This window comes from Ostrinia furnacalis, unplaced genomic scaffold (genome assembly GCF_004193835.3).
Source record: "Ostrinia furnacalis isolate ACB-3 unplaced genomic scaffold, ASM419383v2 OfSCF7395, whole genome shotgun sequence".
Classification (NCBI taxonomy): domain Eukaryota; kingdom Metazoa; phylum Arthropoda; class Insecta; order Lepidoptera; family Crambidae; genus Ostrinia; species Ostrinia furnacalis.
This window is the reverse complement of record NW_021137634.1, coordinates 431,778-451,372: the sequence shown is the minus strand read 5'-3', so window position 1 is coordinate 451,372 and position 19,595 is coordinate 431,778. Positions and strand designations below refer to the sequence as shown.

The following is a 19,595-nucleotide window of genomic DNA, read 5'->3' as shown; positions in this document are numbered from 1 at the left end:
CAACGTATGTAGCAAAGAAAATCTTCCGTACTTAGCAGCGGTTTTGCTTAGGAGTAGTTAGTTAAAAGAGGATGAGATAAGGTGCTGTTGGCCTACCGCCGCCCGCTGCCCAACGTATGTAGCAAGGAAAATCTTCCGTACTTAGCAGTGGTTTTGCTTAGCCTATTATAGAAGGAAGATACTCGTAGTTAAAAGAGCAAGAGATAGGGTGCTGCTGGCCTACCGCCGTCCGCTGCCCAACGTAAGGATAAACTGTTGTGCTTAGCAGCGGTTTTGCTTCATCTATTAGACCCGGTTTCCATCAAGACGGAGCGGAGAAGAGTAACGTAACGTAAACCAATCAGATTTAAAAATTAACAGAATAAAATCTGGTTATTCAACCGGGTCTTATGGGCAGAGTAAACCGAGCACGTAATAGGGTCTCTTTGATTGATATTATATTAACCTGTGCTGCCACACATCTCATTCTTAGAAAGTCATGAATACCTTTTCAGTCACTTTTTTCATCCGCCTTGCAACGGAGTATAGGAGAATAGNTCGCCCCCTTGTTCGTTTTTGGTATTAATGCATTAATATTGAGAATTTTTGATTTTCCCAAAAAAACTTTGCCGTGAAGAAATCATCAGGCGTTTTGCTTTATCGTAGCTGTCAAGTGTCAAATATGTGTTTGTCAATCCTTTACAGAGTAGTGTAGAGCGCAGAGCATGCAAATAGTATCTCTTTTGTTATGATGACTTCGATTGTTCCGCGCCGCTCGCATCCAGGTATTGTGGATGCTCGCTTCTCCGTTTCAAACTATACTACACCACTTACACTTGACAAGAGTGTTAAAAAGTTAGTTTGATACTTATTCAGTAAAATATGGAATTACATTTAAGAGTATTTTTATTTCTTATTACTTAAATATATTTTATCGAATCAATATAAAACTAGATATTTAACACTCTTGCGGGTAAGTGGTTTTTCAAAATAAACTGATTAGGTAGGATTAAATAAATAAATTGATAACATTTTTATTTAGAGTAGTAGGTACGCGGTATTTGCGTAACTGCTCATACAGTTTGGAAGAGTTTAGTAAAAAAAGTTATTTCCAAACTATACTCGATTAGTTTCACACCCTTGCGTTCTGGCCATGTATAGAATGGAAAGACGCTACGTTAACAACCTATTTGAATTGAACGTCTAGGAAAAATACTCTTTTACGAAACTTTTTTAACGCCTTTGTTCATCAGAAGAATCAATATTAGTTAGGATTTTTATTGTGTACAAGAATTTTCGCAGCAATACCAACAAAAAATCTAATCCTTTCTTTTTCCTAATTAAAGTATTATAAACTCACGTTTTGTTTAGCAAAATTAGTGAAATACGTGTTTTTACTCTGTATTGAGTCTCTTTTGTCTCTACTCTGTAAAGTAGTTCGTGTGCGATCGTGTTAGTTCGTTGCGCCACCGCTATCTCGGCTAGCAATGCAAATCGTAATTTTTCGTCGGCGCTGCACCCCCTTAACGAAGCACGTGACAGGGCCTTTTTAGAGAATAGTTAAACGTCAGACTTCGAACTTGATAGCTCTATCGCCTGATTTAGTGCGATGTATGTGAGGGGTGACATTGACATGTTATGACGTGACAGAACATAGAAATCTGAAGTCTCGTTGACGTTTGACGTCTCAAAAACCCCCTCCCGTGCCGCTCCCATGCCTCAGGCACTGACTGAGTTAAGCTGTAAACCTATAGTTGCAGATATTTAGAGATCCCCAAGACTCCCTAGACTACTTGGATTTCAGTTACAAATGTATATCACAATAAGGCTAATTTCTTTACAGCGCGTGCTGGAGGTTCTTTAGAAGAGCTTTTGACTAGTATTTCAATTATGCACTTTATGTATAGCTCGCAGAANATTTTGCAGCGGCTGACAGATTTCATAATTTTCTTTGACAGGTGACAATTAAACCATAGACAATTGCCATATGAAAAACACACTTTTCCAATATTTTTGTTTGCCATGAGATTCTGGTACACCTATAGTGAGTCAGTGTCTCAGTGTGTACACCTAGTAGTCCACAGTGGCTCAATTATCATTTTTTTGTTTTAGGTTCCTAATTTGACATAAGTAGTAAATAATGTAGAATCATGAGTGCTCAGTTACAGTTCAATAGTGTATCTTAAATGTGAGCAAATTTTAGGCCAATATTAAAGCGATATCTATTTTTATTAAGCTTCGAAAAAAAAGTGAGTCACTGTTGCCTCCCTGACCCTAAACGAAGTGGTAATATATCTACCTTTATTTGAATAAGGGTTAACCCACCATCTCCCTCTGGCCGGTTATTCCATTATTTATGCAATCCCCGACGAAAAAAGCGTGCCTATTTATTTATTTGCACCTGTTGCATGTGTCAACTGTACACCAGGCTATACATTTTTTTTTGCCAAAATCTACATAAGACTGCATCGGCCATCGACTGATGTGCCGGCGTATGTAATAATTTTGCCAAAAAATCATTGTTTTACCAGCGAGATTCCAGAATTTTCGTTACTGGACGCAAAGTTTTTGTAGGCTTGCTATTAGGAAAAAATCTGCATCACAAGCATAGAGAAAAGTAATACATAATCACAAGTATCACAACTCTGATCACAACGCTCGAGAGCGCTATTGATTTTTATCAATTTTTCATATGGCAACACTAGATCTCAGTGGTTCCGTCTTTAAGGTTCGCGCTGACTGCGTCGTGTATCGTGTTACTACTATGGAACTGTGGCAACTGGGTCTGGTGGTGAAAGGTGACAATCTTAGCCCTGAAAATGATAAAACACTACAAATAGCCATGATATCCACACTAGTTTTAGAGAAAGTAGATTCTTTTCACACAAAGGGGCGACCTTAAAAAGGGATATTATAACAAAATCATGACATTCATTTTCATGAATTTCAATTAAGTTATATCAGAATTGTATTTGGTTGCAAAATCACAAAAAGATTGTTTGCCAAATGGTTTAGAATTAAAATTTTAACCAAGTCTACATTAGGTATACGATACGGCTAGCACGAAATACTTACTTTCCAGTTGAAATCATTTGCGTACTTAAGTATTCGAATCGCTATCAAAAGATTTAGCCTAGGCGCAGACCATCGATTTTTAGAAAGAAAGAAAGATATAATACATTTATTACAATGGACATCACACAAATACAGGCAATTACATAAACATGACAGTGGCATATAATAATGGAAAAAGAAAAAAATAAATAAAAACGAGTAAACTGAGCAGTGCCACCCATTCACCAACAAGATGCCCACTGCAACGGGACCCCACTCAGCATATGCCGTGGCCTACGGTGACGAAGGCCACGGCGCTGGTTTTCAGTGTGCCCCATTTTTAGTTGGCCTGGCCTATAGTTGGGCCCGATTTTAATTTCTATGAAGAATCGGCCAAATCAAATCGGTGTACCTAATGTGCGCACTTCCATACATGCCCGACTAAGTAAACTATCGGCCGACGAAAAATCCTTGGTCTGCGCATAGGCTTAGTGCGAAAACTACAACAGCGCCATTGTGAACATGTCGTAAAGTGAACTTACATTAGTATGAGAAATGGTTGCACGAAACTTATTTTGAAAATCAAAATTGTCACGTACTTAATCGTTTAATTCGAAGGTTGAGTATCGAATTTTGTCGAATACGCAAACGATTCCACGACGAAAGTTGTTCATGCTAGAGGTACTGGACTGCGACTTGGTAGGTAGGTACCACAAACCTAGGTATAGCGGTATCCGGTATAGCTAGGCTGGTAAGGCATCATAATTCTCTAGTTCTCTTAATTAAGACCAATACACGAAAAGGGAAACGCCTTAACCCTTCACTAGGTTAGGTTTCTCTATCTAAATAATTGAAGCTTATTTGCACATTGCAACAGGGTACAAAAGGCGAACTGACGACTAAGCTACTGAGGTAGATTATTTTTTCTATTTTATGGATTGTTTATTGTTTTTCTTAACACATCTTAGAGGAGTTAGTGAAATGCTACATTGAACATCACACAACACAAGAAAATAAAAAATTCACAATTTAGGCGGTCTTAGGGATGCGAGGCAATTGTTACATTTGTTACCCACTCCTTCACTGAAAAGCTTTAACACAATCTATAGAGATGAAAAAGTTGTTTAATATACTTATTTTATCTAATATTAATAATATAATCGTAATTCGATTCCCGCACAGTACAAACATTTGTGTGCATGAACATATTTGTTTGTATTGGACTGGGTGTTTTCTATGTATAATAAGTATGTATTTACAAAAAAAAAAGTATTTAAGTATGTTTATATCCGTTGTCTAGTACCCATAGTACAAGCTTTGCTTAGTTTGGGACTAGAAGCGCAGTGTAAAATGTCCAAAAATATTTATTTATTAATTATTTATTTATTTAATTATAAATCACAATAGAAAATCTAATTATTTGGCAGGCATACTGTTTTTATACTCGTACCAAATACATAAAAATATCGTCTACAAAGAACAATGTTTTTCAGTTGGTGGCTTTATACTTATACCTACTATGAAAATTGTATTTATCACATTGTAAAAACATCCTTTAAATCCAACTAGGTAGGTGGTAGAGNAAAGACGCTACGTTAACAACCTATTTGAATTGAACGTCTAGGAAAAATACTCTTTTACGAAACTTTTTTAACGCCTTTGTTCATCAGAAGAATCAATATTAGTTAGGATTTTTATTGTGTACAATAATTTTCGCAGCAATACCAACAAAAAATCTAATCCTTTCTTTTTCCTAATTAAAGTATTATAAACTCACGTTTTGTTTAGCAAAATTAGTGAAATACGTGTTTTTACTCTGTATTGAGTCTCTTTTGTCTCTACTCTGTAAAGTAGTTCGTGTGCGATCGTGTTAGTTCGTTGCGCCACCGCTATCTCGGCTAGCAATGCAAATCGTAATTTTTCGTCGGCGCTGCACCCCCTTAACGAAGCACGTGACAGGGCCTTTTTAGAGAATAGTTAAACGTCAGACTTCGAACTTGATAGCTCTATCGCCTGATTTAGTGCGATGTATGTGAGGGGTGACATTGACATGTTATGACGTGACAGAACATAGAAATCTGAAGTCTCGTTGACGTTTGACGTCTCAAAAACCCCCTCCCGTGCCGCTCCCATGCCTCAGGCACGGACTGAGTTAAGCGGTAAACCTATAGTTGCAGATATTTAGAGATCCCCAAGACTCCCTAGACTACTGGGATTTCAGTTACAAATGTATATCACAATAAGGCTAATTTCTTTACAGCGCGTGCTGGAGGTTCTTTAGAAGAGCTTTTGACTAGTATTTCAGTTATGCACTTTATATATAGCTCGCAGAATTGCTAAAATCAAGTGGCAGTGGGCGGGGCACATAGCTCGTAGAGACGATGGCCGTTGGGGCAGGAAAGTTCTCGAGTGGCGACCACGGGCTGGAAGACGTAGCGTGGGCAGGCCTCCTACTAGGTGGACCGACGATCTGGTAAAGGTCGCGGGAAGAGCCTGGATGCGGGCAGCGCAGGACCGTTCATTGTGGAAAACCTTGGGGGAGGCCTTTGTCCAGCAGTGGACGTCATTTGGCTGAAACGAACGAACGAAAATTATGTATATCACAATAAGGCTCATTTCCTTGCAGCGCGTACTGGAGTCCCTTGAAAAGGGGTCTGAGAAGGAGGGCGGGGAGGCGGCGCGCGCGGCGGACGCGGCCAAGCCGCGCGGCTACTCGTGGTGGAGCTGGCGCCGGTCTACTTCCGAGGCTAAGCAGTGAGTGCATATCATTTCTATTGGCGGATTTACACTATGCGGAAATTAGCCGAGTCTAGTCAAAAAAACAGAGGAGTGGGGATGAAATACATTCATTTTTTGTGTCACCCCACTGTTTTTTTGACTTGACTAATTTCCGCGCAGTGTAAAAGCAGCATATTAGGTATTGGCTTTGCAGTGTCTTGCCGAATATGTATGAGTCGCGAGCTGCTCAGATGTCTGCACTCCACGCAGCTTTGTGAAGATACCATTAGGTACTCCGATGCAAACAAAAGTCGAAGAGATATACGATATCGAACCTAAAAAGTTTAAAACTTTCCGCTGATCTAATTTTATTGAATCTTCTGAAATTAGGAAATATTGTGATTTGTGATACACAATCCACTTAAATTCACTTAGTCTTAATCCACATCTATAATGTGAAAAAAAAAAACATTAACCATGGGGTTTGCGAAAAAATAGACACATTTCAAATCGCCCTGACGATTTATCTTGGGTTATTGCTTCAATCACATTGACCAAATTAAAGTCAAATATTGAATTATATTAGCTTCCATTTTATAATATTTCTGATTGTGTATTAGACTGAATCTCTTTTGTGATCTATAGGGTCAAGGAGGCAACAGTGACTCGGTCGGCTACAGTGGCTCAGTCATGTTTCGACCTGAAGGCATAGGAATATATATTTGTCTCTNAGCCTGGATGCGGGCAGCGCAGGACCGTTCATTGTGGAAAACTTTGGGGGGAGGCCTTTGTCCAGCAGTGGACGTCATTTGGCTGAAACGAACGAACGAAAATTATGTATATCACAATAAGGCTCATTTTCTTGCAGCGCGTGCTGGAGTCCCTTGAGAAGGGGTCTGAGAAGGAGGGCGGGGAGGCGGCGCGCGCGGCGGACGCGGCCAAGCCGCGCGGCTACTCGTGGTGGAGCTGGCGCCGGTCCACTTCCGAGGCTAAGCAGTGAGTGGCTTTTATACCCTTACCTTACCTATAGAGAAGAGAAGTGGAAACAATGAAATATGATTCCGCCTTAGTGGAAACTGAGCCTAAGTCGCTATCAAGCCTGAAAAAATTATGAACTTTCTGCTGGCATATCGCGGGCGTCATGTGTCGTATAAGCCCCCTAGTAATTAGTATTGTTTAATACGACACTGGCTTAACGTCCGCGATATTTTTACTGCTTGAATCTGTGTTGAAGTTAAAAAAATCTGTTGGCTTCATTTTACTAGAAAACACTAAACTTTGTAACTTTTAATGTTACTTGGCAACACTAATCTATGGTAAAAAATTAAAACGTCAACTATCATCTGTAATTTTGTCTAAAATGGCGTCCGAAGATAAAACTGTGACTGTGCGTCCGAGCAAAGGTAAATAAATCTTTATTCATCTATAGAAAAAAAATGTAAATATGTGTTATTTTGTAGTAAATAATATATTAGTTGTATAAACTAAGGATTTGAAGTTCTATTTTGTTGAAGAAATAAATACTGTGGTTCTACCCTCAATTTCATTTTTTATGACCTTTGCAAAGTACAATAGCACGTAATTAATACTAAAATTCTAGAGTTCTGATGTTCTATGTAAAGTACATATACGTAAATTTAAGTTTTTTACAGCGGTTAAAAAAGATGTTATTGCAGATATCTGGAATGACTCCGTATCGGACTTTTCTGGTGATGATTCCGATGAAAATCCAGAGTTTATCCCACCAAAATTCCAACAAAGAACAAATGACCATTGTGTCAGTTAATCTAGTAGCTCGGATGAGGGAGATATAGTTTTGATCACTCCTGTGGATTCTCCAACACCTTATGCATCATCAGATTCCTCATATCTACCACCAATAAGAGTTCGACTTAGTATTGCATCGCGGGAGCGGGGATGTTCGCGTGGATTTAGTCGTGGCCGTTACCGAGGTGTTGGTTCGCCTTCGATATCTACGTTAGATAGCTATGCAAAACAATGCTAACACTCAAAATAGATGGCCAAATGACACACTAAAAACAGAAATTTAAAAAAAATATGCAGCCTGCCTGTTTTCCAGAATTTAGTGTAAAACAATCGCGCTGCAGAAGTATTTGTTGTAACAAAAAAACTACAGTTCTCTGCAAAAAATGGGGGATCTACCTGTGTTTCACTCCTGATCGCCATTTTTTCACCAATTTTCATGTAGAATTTATAAATATGAGTCTTAAAAACTAACTATTATGAAGAACTGAGTGATCTCTAATGTTTCTAATGTTTAATTATAGTGATTTTGTAAGAGAAAGTTAAATTTTGAGATTTATATTGATAAAAAATTGAATTTCGTTAATTTTGATAAAGAACATTAAAAATAAATATTATACATATAAAATTCTGTTTTAAATAACCTATTATTTGTAGTATATTCTGGATTAACCCGCAAAAAATTGCTATGTCCTTTACAAATGACATATTGATTAAATACCGTTGTCCTTTATAAGGGACATAGTGAAAAACAAGATTTTCCAATTCGATAATTTATTTTGTATTTTTTTTATACTAACTTACTATAATGTAGTGCACTACAAAAGTTTCTTAACGAAACTCCAAAAAAAGTATGTCTGGTACTCAGGAGGTTAACTCACCGACATTTAGGCTGGGTCATCTAACTAACCGTAACTGTAAAGTCAGTCAGTCGCCTTAACATTTATCTTGGGAACGGTATTGTTTCAACTTCACAATGAAATAAATACATATTCATATCGAATTCATAATCTTCCATTGTTTAATATGTGAATAAAACCTCCTTTGTGCTCTTCCCAAACGATGTGTCTTAAAAACTTCGCAGTTGAATATAAATTCTATCTATCTCTTTCCAGCACTGATCCAATTCTCGCCAAAGATGATGCTGAAAAGAAAACAGAACTACCACAAGTTGAAATAGTCACAGAGACGATGAAAGGCAGCACAGAGCCTCAGTCTGCTGAGGAGGTCTTGGAAGACAAGACTGTCCTGGGCGATGAGATGGAACCACAGGCATTGTTAGAGAACCCAGTTGAGATTGAAATGGAGAAGGCAGAACCTGAAAATACTCTACCTCATCAAGAGAAAGGTATGCTTAATTCTATATACATTTTTGTTTTTAATAAATTACTTTAATGATGATGGTTGTAATATATTTGTTTTTCTTTTAGAAGACCGCCATGATCAGAGCTCCTCTGATTCAGACCAAGAAGGCAAACCTCAAAAGCCAGCACGCAGATATTCATCGTTCCGCAAAACCTTGCGGTTGTCGTCGGAACAAATTGTGAGTAATTATTTGTATTATGTATTATAGCCTGACCAGGAACATAAAAACCCTGGCATAGAGGCGCTTCAATTGCATTTGATAGTGCAACACTGAGTACAGTCGTACATGTGTTAAATTAATAGGCTAAATTTATGTATCAGGATTCAGGATTACGGGCTAATTTGATATTNTTGACATAAGTAGTAAATAATGTAGAATCATGAGTGCTCAGTTACAGTTCAATAGTGTATCTAAAATGTGAGCAAATTTTAGGCCAATTATTAAGGCGATATCTATTTTTATTAAGCTTCGAAAAAAAAGTGAGTCACTGTTGCCTCCCTGACCCTACACATTGCTTCTTATAACATAAACTTTTCGCAGTTGAATATAAAGTCTATCTATCTCTTTCCAGCACTGATCCAATTCTCGCCAAAGATGATGCTGAAAAGAAAACAGAACTACCACAGGTTGAAATAGTCACAGAGACGATGAAAGGCAGCACAGAGCCTCAGTCAGCTGAGGAGGTCTTAGAAGACAAGACTGTTCCGGGCGATGAGATGGAACCACAGGCATTGTTAGAGAACCCAGTTGAGATTGAAATGGAGAAGGCAGAACCTGAAAATACTCTACCTCAAGAGAAAGGTAGGCATAATTCTAACTACACCTTTTCTTTTAGTCTATTACTGTCTAGTCTAAAGTTCGGTCGCCGAGCAGATATAATTTCGTACAATGACCCCAAGCTACTCATCATTATCGCTCGCACGTAATTGAACAAATTTTATCTGCTCGGCAACCAAACTATATCTACAACTAGATCTTTTCTTTTAATCAATGTTTATTTTTCTTTTAGAAGACCGCCATGATCAGAGCTCCTCTGATTCAGACCAAGAAGGCAAACCTCAAAAGCCAGCACGCAGATATTCATCCTTCCGCAAAACCCTGCGGTTGTCATCGGAACAAATTGTGAGCAATTTTTCTTATCATCCGAATTAAATCTAATTATTTAGTCATTACAATCGATAGATAGATTATATTTTTGTTGACAACTACATAAGATATCATTAATTATTACAAGATTAGCTTGAAGTTCCGTCGTCTGTATCTAAAATTCTTCAAACAATATTTTAAGTAATAAGATTGCCAGTTCCCAGTACATATTTTTTTATGCTATTGTAGACTCAAGTTTAATAACAACATTTGTATTTTCTAGAAAAACCTGAATCTCCGCGAAGGCATGAACGAGATGGTGTTCAGTGTGACAACAGCGTATCAGGGCACAACCCGGTGCAAGTGCAACGTCTTCCGCTGGCGGTACGACGACAAGATTGTCATATCCGACATCGACGGAACCATTACCAAGTAAGCACGTCGAAACTAATATGTTAGCTGTCATAGTTATAGTTCTTCAGTCAATTAAGTCCGGTCGCCGAGCAGTCGCACAGTCGCGACAGCAATACAGTGTGAGTCACATTAAAGTGTACATATGAAAAAAGATGAAACTAGACCTATTTTTATCGACAAAAGAGGTAAAAAAATTTTTGAGATTTTTTTGAGATTTTTTTTCTTTCAATTACTTATTGTAAAGAAAACGTAATAACTTTTAAACTAAGCGATATATCCTGATAAAATAAAAACAGTAATAATGCTAAATAACAGGCGATACTAAAAAATACATAAAATACACAAAAAAATATAGTTATAATTACGCGCGGGCGATAAGGATGGGTAGCTTGGGATCATTGGACGAAATTCTATCTGCTCTGCGACCGGACTTTAGTTCATGTACTATCGGCAACAGTGTTAACTGCCTATTGCCAGTCATGTCATCTCGTTCTATCGCAAAGAATCACTATTTCATTAGAGCGAGAGCAAAAACGGAAATGGATAGTTAACAGTGTGGCCGTGTGTACATTTAAATTTTTGTTGCAAATTCGCACTTATTACAACTACGTAAGACTTATCTTTGTTTTTGTTTCTAGATCGGACGTGCTTGGCCACATATTCCCGCTGGTCGGCAAAGATTGGGCCCAGTCCGGCGTAGCTCAATTGTTTACCAAGATCAAGAACAACGGATACCAACTGCTGTACTTGTCAGCAAGAGCGATCGGGCAAGCTAGGGTAAGTAAACAGGGTGACTTCATAGATTTGAAACAATCATTCCAGATTTTTTAGTAATCTATCATTTGTAATAAATAAAAATATAAGTGAAATGTTTATTAACTTTAAAAACCTCGTTCATTCTCTTGGTTACTAGCAAAATAAAGCAATGAGTCTCGATAAGCAAGTTATGTCAGCTTTTCAATCAACAAAACGCTTTATTATAAAAATAAATTTTATATCGCTTACATGAGTCAGATGATATACCGTGCGTACAATTATTCATCTAAGATTTACTTTTGCGACAAAACGTTGACTATGTACTTTTCTTATAATCCAATCAATCTCTATGCCAAAATTAAAATAGTTACCAAGCCACATAGAAATAAAGTTACAATTCAACTGTTTTATCTCGCAGGTAACTCGCGAGTACCTACGCTCAATCCGCCAAGGCGAGGTGTGCTTACCAGACGGACCACTTCTCCTGAACCCTACGTCACTACTACGCGCCTTCCACCGAGAGGTCATCGAGAAGAAGCCGGAGGAATTCAAGATCCAGTGCCTGGCTGACATCAAGGCGCTCTTCCCACACGGGTCCAACCCCTTCTACGCTGGATACGGAAACAGGGTTAATGTGAGTATTTGTTCTACGGCTATATTAGATTGATGGTATTTAGTACTCCGCGATACATACCTCCTAACCTGACTACGAAAAAAGTATAGCCTATGTTACTCTGGGTATAATACCAGGCCCGTTCATCTCCGCGAGTTTACATCGAAAACAAAACACGCACGATGGCCCACCTACAGGATACTATTCGACAAGGCCTCACATACGAGCGAACATTGACTCACGCACGCGTATTCTTGTGTATGATGGTAGAAAATAAAGAAAATGGTGTACTAAATACTGTGCAGTATNTACGAAAATACAAAGTAATACAAACAGATGACTAACAGCTTTGATATCGCTTTGCCATAAAAAAATGGAAAAACCATGTAGGCAGAACTTGACCGCTGTCAAACAGAGATTTATAAAGTGTCACAGATTAATGGAGGAATTCACCTTTTACAGGACGTATGCGCATACCAAGCTGTCGGCATTCCGATCGTGAGAATATTCACAATCAACTACAAGGGAGAACTAAAACATGAATTGACGCAGACATTCCAATCGACGTGAGTATACAATAATGTAATATCACGTAAACCGTGCCACGCTCGTCACGTTACTAACGCCTATATGTTTCTTCGATGTATATCTAAAACATTTATATTATATATTTTTATTTCAGTTACCACGTGCAAAGTGACATGGTCGATGATTTCTTCCCGCCACTGAAACGTGATAAAGATAATATCGTTATAAGCTAGCTCAAAAATTTTGATATGAGGCTTTGTTAAATATTTTTAATGAGAAAATGCGGGCATACGACATTGCCGGTAAGCCGTATGGCATGATTTGTAAGGCTTGGCCTCGACCGTACCGCGCACTCATCAACATCAAAATTAATAAATACTTGCTATCTAATAACATTGGCTCTAAAACTTACAATAACATCTTCAATCATCGCCATGTCATCTGTCTCGTTCTATGTACTTGTTTCAAGTTTGTGTTGGGTTTATGTTAAGTTTTGTATTATTTTCTGTTGTTTCTGTCTTTCTTCGTTTGAATATTTAACTTCGGGACTAATCTATTGGTTACTAGGCAATCTCCATGTATTTTTCACTTGATCATAGAATACTAGAGACAGGAAGAATATAATACACCTGTTGAAATAAAGAGAAACTAATATTTATATTATAGCGCATAACAAATACTAACATTTCCAGATCTTCATTGTCTTCCATCCAATTAATACAAAATTCCTATAATTATTTAACATGACTTACTAATTCCTATAAATTTCTATATCAGGCTGGTATAGAATAGATGGGGTATGGAAAATGAGTATAACTGACATCTACAAAATTTTAAGAGACAAAAAGTTTTTGTCCCTTTTTAACGATGTTGTAGGATTGTTTTCCATTATGTTGGTTAGTGTCTTTCTATCCCAAGGAAGGTCTTTCAAATATTATAATAGCGGAGTAAACTCCCAAGTCCATCTCGAAGCATTTGTTATTGAAATATTTCACAATAATCTTAACATGCGACATGATGCTTTATTATTGTCTGGTCTACTTGTATTTCGACGTAATAAGCCCCATGTGAAGTAATGATTGACTAAAGATGGGCCTGTAGCCTACTATGTATTTTCCAATGTCCTCTTCCCCTATGTTTTGGCTTAAATTAATTGCTATATTAATAACAGAAACCACTAGAGACGTGGCTATCCTTGAAATGCGCTACTTGAACCTAGAACATGGTTTTTGGGTCTTAAAACATTATGAATGGCAAAACTGTAAATTGAAAATTTTAATTTGTTAAAGATTATAATAATTTAAATAGTATTCAACTTTATACCCTACACAGTTCTAATTAAGTTCGTTTTCACAGGTACTCCCACATGTCGGTGCTAGTTGACCAAGTGTTCCCGCCGGCGCTGTGCGAGCCTAGCGACGAGTTCTCTCAGACGGTCTACTGGCGGGAGCCGCTACCCACGATCGACTTGCCACCAGTTGTTGTGCCTCCAACGAAAAACCATTAATCACCTATGTGTATGACACTTCAACATTAAACCCTAAAAACGGTATTTAAGTTAAAAATGACAACCTAAAAGACAAAACTTAGGACAAATTTTGGCTACAATTTGAGAAGTTCATATTTGAAATTGCCAGTAATAAACTGGCCGTGCTGTCGTTTCAAGTGTTTATTAAGCGTGTAAGTCTGTAGTTGTGATGTGCATGCTTTCGATGGAATGTATGATTATCAAATTATTTGTAGTCGATGCAAGCAGTAGCTACAATTTTTAGATTTTCAATTTGTATCTCAATAATTATGTAACTTTAAGAATCGTTGCACCTGAGCATAACCGTTGCATCTACATTACACTTTGCACAAACATACTTATCGTCGTTCTGTTTCTCGTCCTGATTTGTGCGCCTAATTGATTTAGATTATCTAGCTAGCTATCCTAGGTACAAAGTAAATAGTTAATTTATTTTTTAATGGGACAGTCATTATGTAAATGGCGTATGAAAGTATGGTGTGATATAGGACCTCGATTTACAGTGCTGTTAAGCAATATTTAGGAATTTACAGTATTTAATTTCAGGTAAATAAAAATAATTTCGGGCTACAGTTACGTATGACATTTTATTGAATATCGCCACTTTAAATGCTATTATGTTCATACTTCCATGAACTGTAGCTTAGTGCTTAGGATTTATGTGGATTGACATCTCAATAAATACCTAATGTAACGTCCTTTTTCATTAGTGAACTTTATAGAAGGTGGTTGTTGGTCTAACATTAATTTGTGATACTTGCCCATTTATTTATGCTGTCAACACAATAAACTTTGTTACGCGATCACTTGTGCCTGGGGATCATGTAATCTTCTTGGTTTGAAATTACGGCATGGCTGTGTCATTACACAGCCATGCCGTAATGCCATATAAAGTATCACTAATAAAAATGGACAATAAAACATCTGCTAAAGCTAATTTAAAAATTGACATAAACACATAGATACTTACATTAGGGTTTCTGTGAAAGTGAGCAGTCGTAGTTTTTTGGTTCTGCCGTTGCGTAGCTGTGATGTCGTCGACTGATTAAACAATGCTTTATTTTTATACTGTGATTACTTATTATGTATGGTACGTCTGCTAGCTAAGTAATATTTATGTTAAAAGTATACATTCACACACATTCATGTTACTGAGGCGTAGCTTCAATTTGATAGCTTTGTCATTGTAAATTTTATAATATGAATTTTTAGTGATAATTAGTAAAATGTTTATTTCTTTAAGTTATTATAATTGTTTAAAAACAATGTGGATTAGTTCTGCTGTCTAAATGCAATTTGATATTTTTTATAAAATAATTTATGATGTATCGTTTCTGTGATTGTTTTAATAAACATTTTGAGGACGAAATGTATTTTATTAATCTATTACTGGATTGCCCGATTTTCTTACAAACCTATTTAAGATTGCAGTCATTATGTAAAATAATGTCAAGAAAGGTGATCTTGCTTGAGGCAAGTCGAGATAACCGGGCCCTATCCATGGGTCACTCGTTCATTACCTATACATAAAAATAAAGCTATTGCCTAGCAAATACAGGCCTGATACATGCCTATATTTTGCTATAAAATTCTAGATATTTTCGCATCTATCTTAGCGAAATTATGTTGTGTACGTATGTCGGCCGATCGTTGACTATGTGGCTAATCTAAAAATCGGTCCACGATAAGGTAGACAAAAGTCATAGTAACTCCTGGTAGCTGTTGTACCAAATTATAATAAATCAATAATAAATTGATTACCGCGTGCGTCATCCCATCCCATTACCACCAGTCAGGGATGTGCTAGAAGCGAATAGTGGGAAGGTATAATCTGTGACTCCGGCGCATAATTCGATTAAAACTCAGGATAGCATTCATCATCATTATCATCATTTCAGCCATAGGACGTCCACTGCTGAACATAGGCCTCCCCCAATGCTTTCCATGTTGATCGATTGGCAGCGGCCTGCGTCCAGCGCTTCCCTGCTACCTTGACGATGTCGTCGGTCCACCTTGTAGGTGGACGTCCCACGCTGCGTTTTCCGGTACGCGGCCTCCATTCCAGAACCTTTCTGCCCCATCGGCCGTCAGTTCTGCGTACTATGTGCCCTGCCCATTGCCATTGCCAGGATAGCATTTAACCTTCCTATACCCGCGCGTTGGTCTCTCAGACCGACGAACTAATAATTCGGAGTTTTTTCAAAAAGTATTAACTCTATGACTTTGCGGTTCTTAGTAGCTTCATGATTTGTGGCCAGCCATTGTTTAGTGTTGGGCGATCGCTGCTGCCAAGTGTACGTGTGTCACTTTTTGCTGTTATTCGGTCTGTGAGACCGACGCGGGTATACGTGTAACTACTTCAGGTATGTTACTATTGTTTTATTTTACAATATTACTCAATAAAATGTATTGTCATATTTTCGTGACGATTCATATCAATTAAGTATTACTGTATTATATTATTATTAATTTGTTTTTAACCATTTTTGTCGTCATAATGAACGAAGAAAGGATAAGGGCGCTGTTAGAATGTGAAGATTCGGACTCCAACTATGATGACCAGAGTGACAGTGATGAGGTGGTGGATGATTTAGAAGTGCAGGAGAACAACACCGATTCTGAGCAGAAGGGTGATTTGTCACATGCAAAAAGTATTTTTGTCATTATACGAGCATGCAGTTATGGTATGTTCCGGTTATTATTCCACTGAAACCACTAGTGATAAATACTGTTATGTTCTTTTATATTACTAAGGATACTTCCATTTATTATATTTCGTAGTAATTTTTTAGGCTTCAAAAGAAAAAAAGTTTATTTTTGTTATTAAATTTAGACTGATGTAAAATTTTGTTCAAATTTTAAGTCTGATTTAAAGGCTGATTAAACCAAAATATCTATAAATATATAATTTGTTTTAATTTTTTTATGCAATTAATACCTTAACGTATAATTTAAAGCAAATTATAGTACAATACAGTACACAATTATACTATAAAACACGAGCTCAACTTTCGGTCTGAGAGACCGTGCGCGGGTATATGTGTAATGCTTTTTGGCGCGGGTATACGAAGGTTAACATACCTATTCTCTCTGCTTTTAAGAGATGGTAATGGCCATCTAGCCTTGCTGCTAGATGGCCTAGTGGTTTTAACTTGTACCGGCCTCATATTCGTCGCACAGCTACGCGGCTTTTGTTGTTACGAAAATGACCATGTTTGTCTTGTCTGGTATCTCAACGACAAGTCGACGAGACTTAACGACAAGTCTCTGGTATTAACAAGAAGTGTTTCCGGCTAAATGCCGCATTATACTTATGTAGGGTAAACTAAAGTAAAAAAACTGGACAAAGAAGAAATTGAAACAAATTGTTTAATACATAATATTATTTTATTAAGTTTCATCTTCTTCCATTTCCTCATCTTCATCTTTGTCATCCTCATCTTCTTCATCATCACTAGGTACTTCAAGGTTCTTTTGATAACCCTTGCCTTTAGTCCAGTGACATTTTATTACCAGCTTAAATTGCGCCATTTGAATACCCAAAAGTTTCAATATACTTGCTTGCTCAGGAGTCAAAGTGGCACCTTTTTTGCACACCTGAAAGAAAATGTTACATATTAGTAGGATAAACATTTAAGTTAGGTTTGCTGGGAAAGTTGGTTTAGTAGGTATTGATGAGCTGAAGATTTTTTGACTGTTATCAATTTGCAAAAAACCTGTGGGGAAGTGGTAGTGCTTGTATTACAAGTTCTATGTAACTAATTAAAATATTATATTAGTTTATTTTACATTACCTGGTACTCTTTAATAAGGTTTATAACTCCTCTTTCTAGCGAAGTAGGTAAACCCAGCCGTCTAAGATGGGGTTCAATAGTGTGGGAAAAGTCCTCAAGAGGTCCTGCTGGTAAGATAACATCTTTTGTAGCTACGAAGCCAGACCGAGCATATTCTGTAGCATGGTATTCCTTGAACCACTGTATAACATCCATGACATCTCTGTTTGTCATCAACAAACCACATTGGCCTTTTAACCGTTTAGAAAGCTGAAAAAGACACAATATTAATTAAGTATTAACTTTAATAAAGGCAGTGTTTGAAGCTAACAGTTGTTGTTTAATAATTTAATTTGAGTAGCTTTGGAAAAATCCGAGTTATAAAAAGTTAATGCCATTAGAAAGTTGTAAAAAAGTATAGTAAGAACTCACCAAGTTAAGTTGATCCTCAACCTCATCACTTTTAGTTCTGCCAAGGGCTACAGCCATTACTTTATTTTTTCCAAAGAAAAACCTCGAATCCTTCCATTCGTTTCGTAAATCTTTCAACTTGGTATTCCTCATATTATCAACAGTAAATAAGAAGATATGTTCATACTTGGATAAGGAGTTTCTTATTTCTTCAATAGTTTTTTGCTTTAGTAAGAGTCCTTTCTTGTTCGTTTTTGTAAGTGAGACTGAAAAAGAAACATTAGTATTACGTAGTGTAGTGGTAATATACCTACTGTATATTTAGTAGGTTATTAAATAAGAAATAGTAAACTGTATGTAAATAAATTAATAAATTTGTGTTAGCAAATTAACATAGAAGTAAAGTTTTAAAAATTGTTTAGTAAATTACTTTAAATTAATTAGGAATATCGAGAAATTAAAAAAAAGTATAGGTTATGTTAAGACAGACCTTTTTTATCCCTTTTTGATTTAGGCATGGTGACAAATTTATGGATACAAAATCACACAGTTAGCTTGGCCTTTAAATATAGATTTACTCCAATTAGTTCTTCAAATTCAGCGTTTTTAAAAACCCACAAAACACCACATGGTAAGGTGTGCTTTGTTGATAGATGGACACTGACAGGCGACAGCTGACAGATTGAGGGCGAATGAAATGAACGAATGAATGATGATTTTGACAGCGGTGTAGGCACAGATATGGATTAGAGTAGATACAGCAAGTTGATCGTCAAAGCGTGCCATTCCGATATGTCCAAATGGACATACATGGTCGAGTGATGTTCATGTAATCCGATTACAACAATCGGTTACGATGATTTTACGAGAACAGTAGTACGAACACGGTAGAATGAAGATATTATTTACGGATTGAGAATTGTAATTAACAGCACAAGTAGCGAATAATAAATTAGAATAAAGTAGCAGTAGAAGAAGTATAAAGTAGCATTGTTTTTAATACATATCCTGCAATGTACTCTTAAGAGTTAAAACCATGGTCCCTGTATGTGGTGCACTCATACCGATCCCAAGGAACCGTACTTACTCATAACAATAAGATCCATGTATTCATGCACTTGACAAATTTATGTCTTGAAACGCTGGTAGGGTAAAAAAAATNAAACTTTGCGAAAAGACGCTTTTGGTGTATAATATTATGTGTGTTCATAAATAAAGTAAAATTATTAAATTGAAAAGTTTTTGTTTATTTGCATTTCCATGTGCAATGTAGAATTTTTCCAAATCCATTGTTTTGAAAATAATACAATACGTACACCATAAAGATAAATACTTTCAAAATAATGGATTTGAAAAAATTCTACATTGTACATCAAAAAAACAATAATTCTTTGAAGGTTATGAGGGCCTATGTGTGCGTGAACTGTGTGTATGTATGCGTGGACTTTATGTATGTATGTGTGCGTGTACTATGTGTGTATGTGAGCGTTACGTACGTAGGTTAAGTACAGCGAATTTAACACCAGGCTGTCAATTAGTAGGCTCAAAAATTTGACAGAGAGGGTTCTCTATTTTTCTCTATGGGCGACAGCTGACAGATTGAGG

At 36.9% G+C, this 19,595-nt stretch overlaps 2 protein-coding genes and 1 long non-coding RNA gene across 12 annotated transcripts in view; 1 reads left to right on the top strand and 2 right to left on the bottom strand.

Annotated features, from left to right (window-relative positions):
• Lpin (phosphatidate phosphatase LPIN) overlaps window positions 1–15,060 on the top strand; it is a 39,897-nt gene extending 24,837 nt beyond the window's left edge. For 5 of the 10 annotated variants that reach the window (XM_028320572.1, XM_028320578.1, XM_028320574.1 and 2 more), the window contains 8 exons: window positions 6,620–6,747; window positions 8,631–8,863; window positions 8,946–9,058; window positions 10,251–10,399; window positions 11,020–11,158; window positions 11,556–11,771; window positions 12,213–12,316; window positions 13,635–13,785. In XM_028320572.1, coding sequence (XP_028176373.1) covers window positions 6,620–6,747; window positions 8,631–8,863; window positions 8,946–9,058; window positions 10,251–10,399; window positions 11,020–11,158; window positions 11,556–11,771; window positions 12,213–12,316; window positions 13,635–13,785 — 1,233 coding nt within the window. Of the gene's footprint in view, window positions 1–5,659; window positions 5,788–6,619; window positions 6,748–8,630; window positions 8,864–8,945; window positions 9,059–10,250; window positions 10,400–11,019; window positions 11,159–11,555; window positions 11,772–12,212; window positions 12,317–12,432; window positions 12,581–13,634 lie in introns of all 10 variants that reach the window. The other 5 variants (XM_028320575.1, XM_028320573.1, XR_003656842.1 and 2 more) reach the window with 4 other exon arrangements.
• Window positions 6,390–16,428, bottom strand: LOC114364416 (uncharacterized). Its single transcript, XR_003656843.1, has 3 exons — window positions 16,418–16,428; window positions 9,705–9,709; window positions 6,390–6,479 (listed from the first exon to the last, which is right to left on the bottom strand). It is a non-coding gene; the product is annotated as an uncharacterized LOC114364416 (long non-coding RNA).
• Window positions 16,429–17,182: 754 nt separating this feature from the next.
• On the bottom strand, window positions 17,183–18,678 carry RpLP0-like (ribosomal protein LP0-like). Its single transcript, XM_028320550.1, has 4 exons — window positions 18,481–18,678; window positions 18,012–18,256; window positions 17,601–17,849; window positions 17,183–17,403 (listed from the first exon to the last, which is right to left on the bottom strand). The coding sequence occupies exons 1-4, from the start codon at window positions 18,506–18,508 to the stop codon at window positions 17,197–17,199; spliced, it is 729 nt and encodes a 242-aa protein (XP_028176351.1). The 5' UTR covers window positions 18,509–18,678; the 3' UTR covers window positions 17,183–17,196.
• Between the last annotated feature and the right edge of the window lie 917 nt (window positions 18,679–19,595).

Coding starts and splice junctions, on each gene's coding strand:
- RpLP0-like (XM_028320550.1), bottom strand. CDS start 18,508: ATGCCTAAATCAAAAAGGGATAAAAAAG. Junction 17,850..18,011: donor TTGAGGATCAACTTAACTTG/GTGAGTTCTTAC, acceptor TGTCTTTTTCAG/CTTTCTAAACGGTTAAAAGG. Junction 17,404..17,600: donor ACCTTATTAAAGAGTACCAG/GTAATGTAAAAT, acceptor ATTTTCTTTCAG/GTGTGCAAAAAAGGTGCCAC.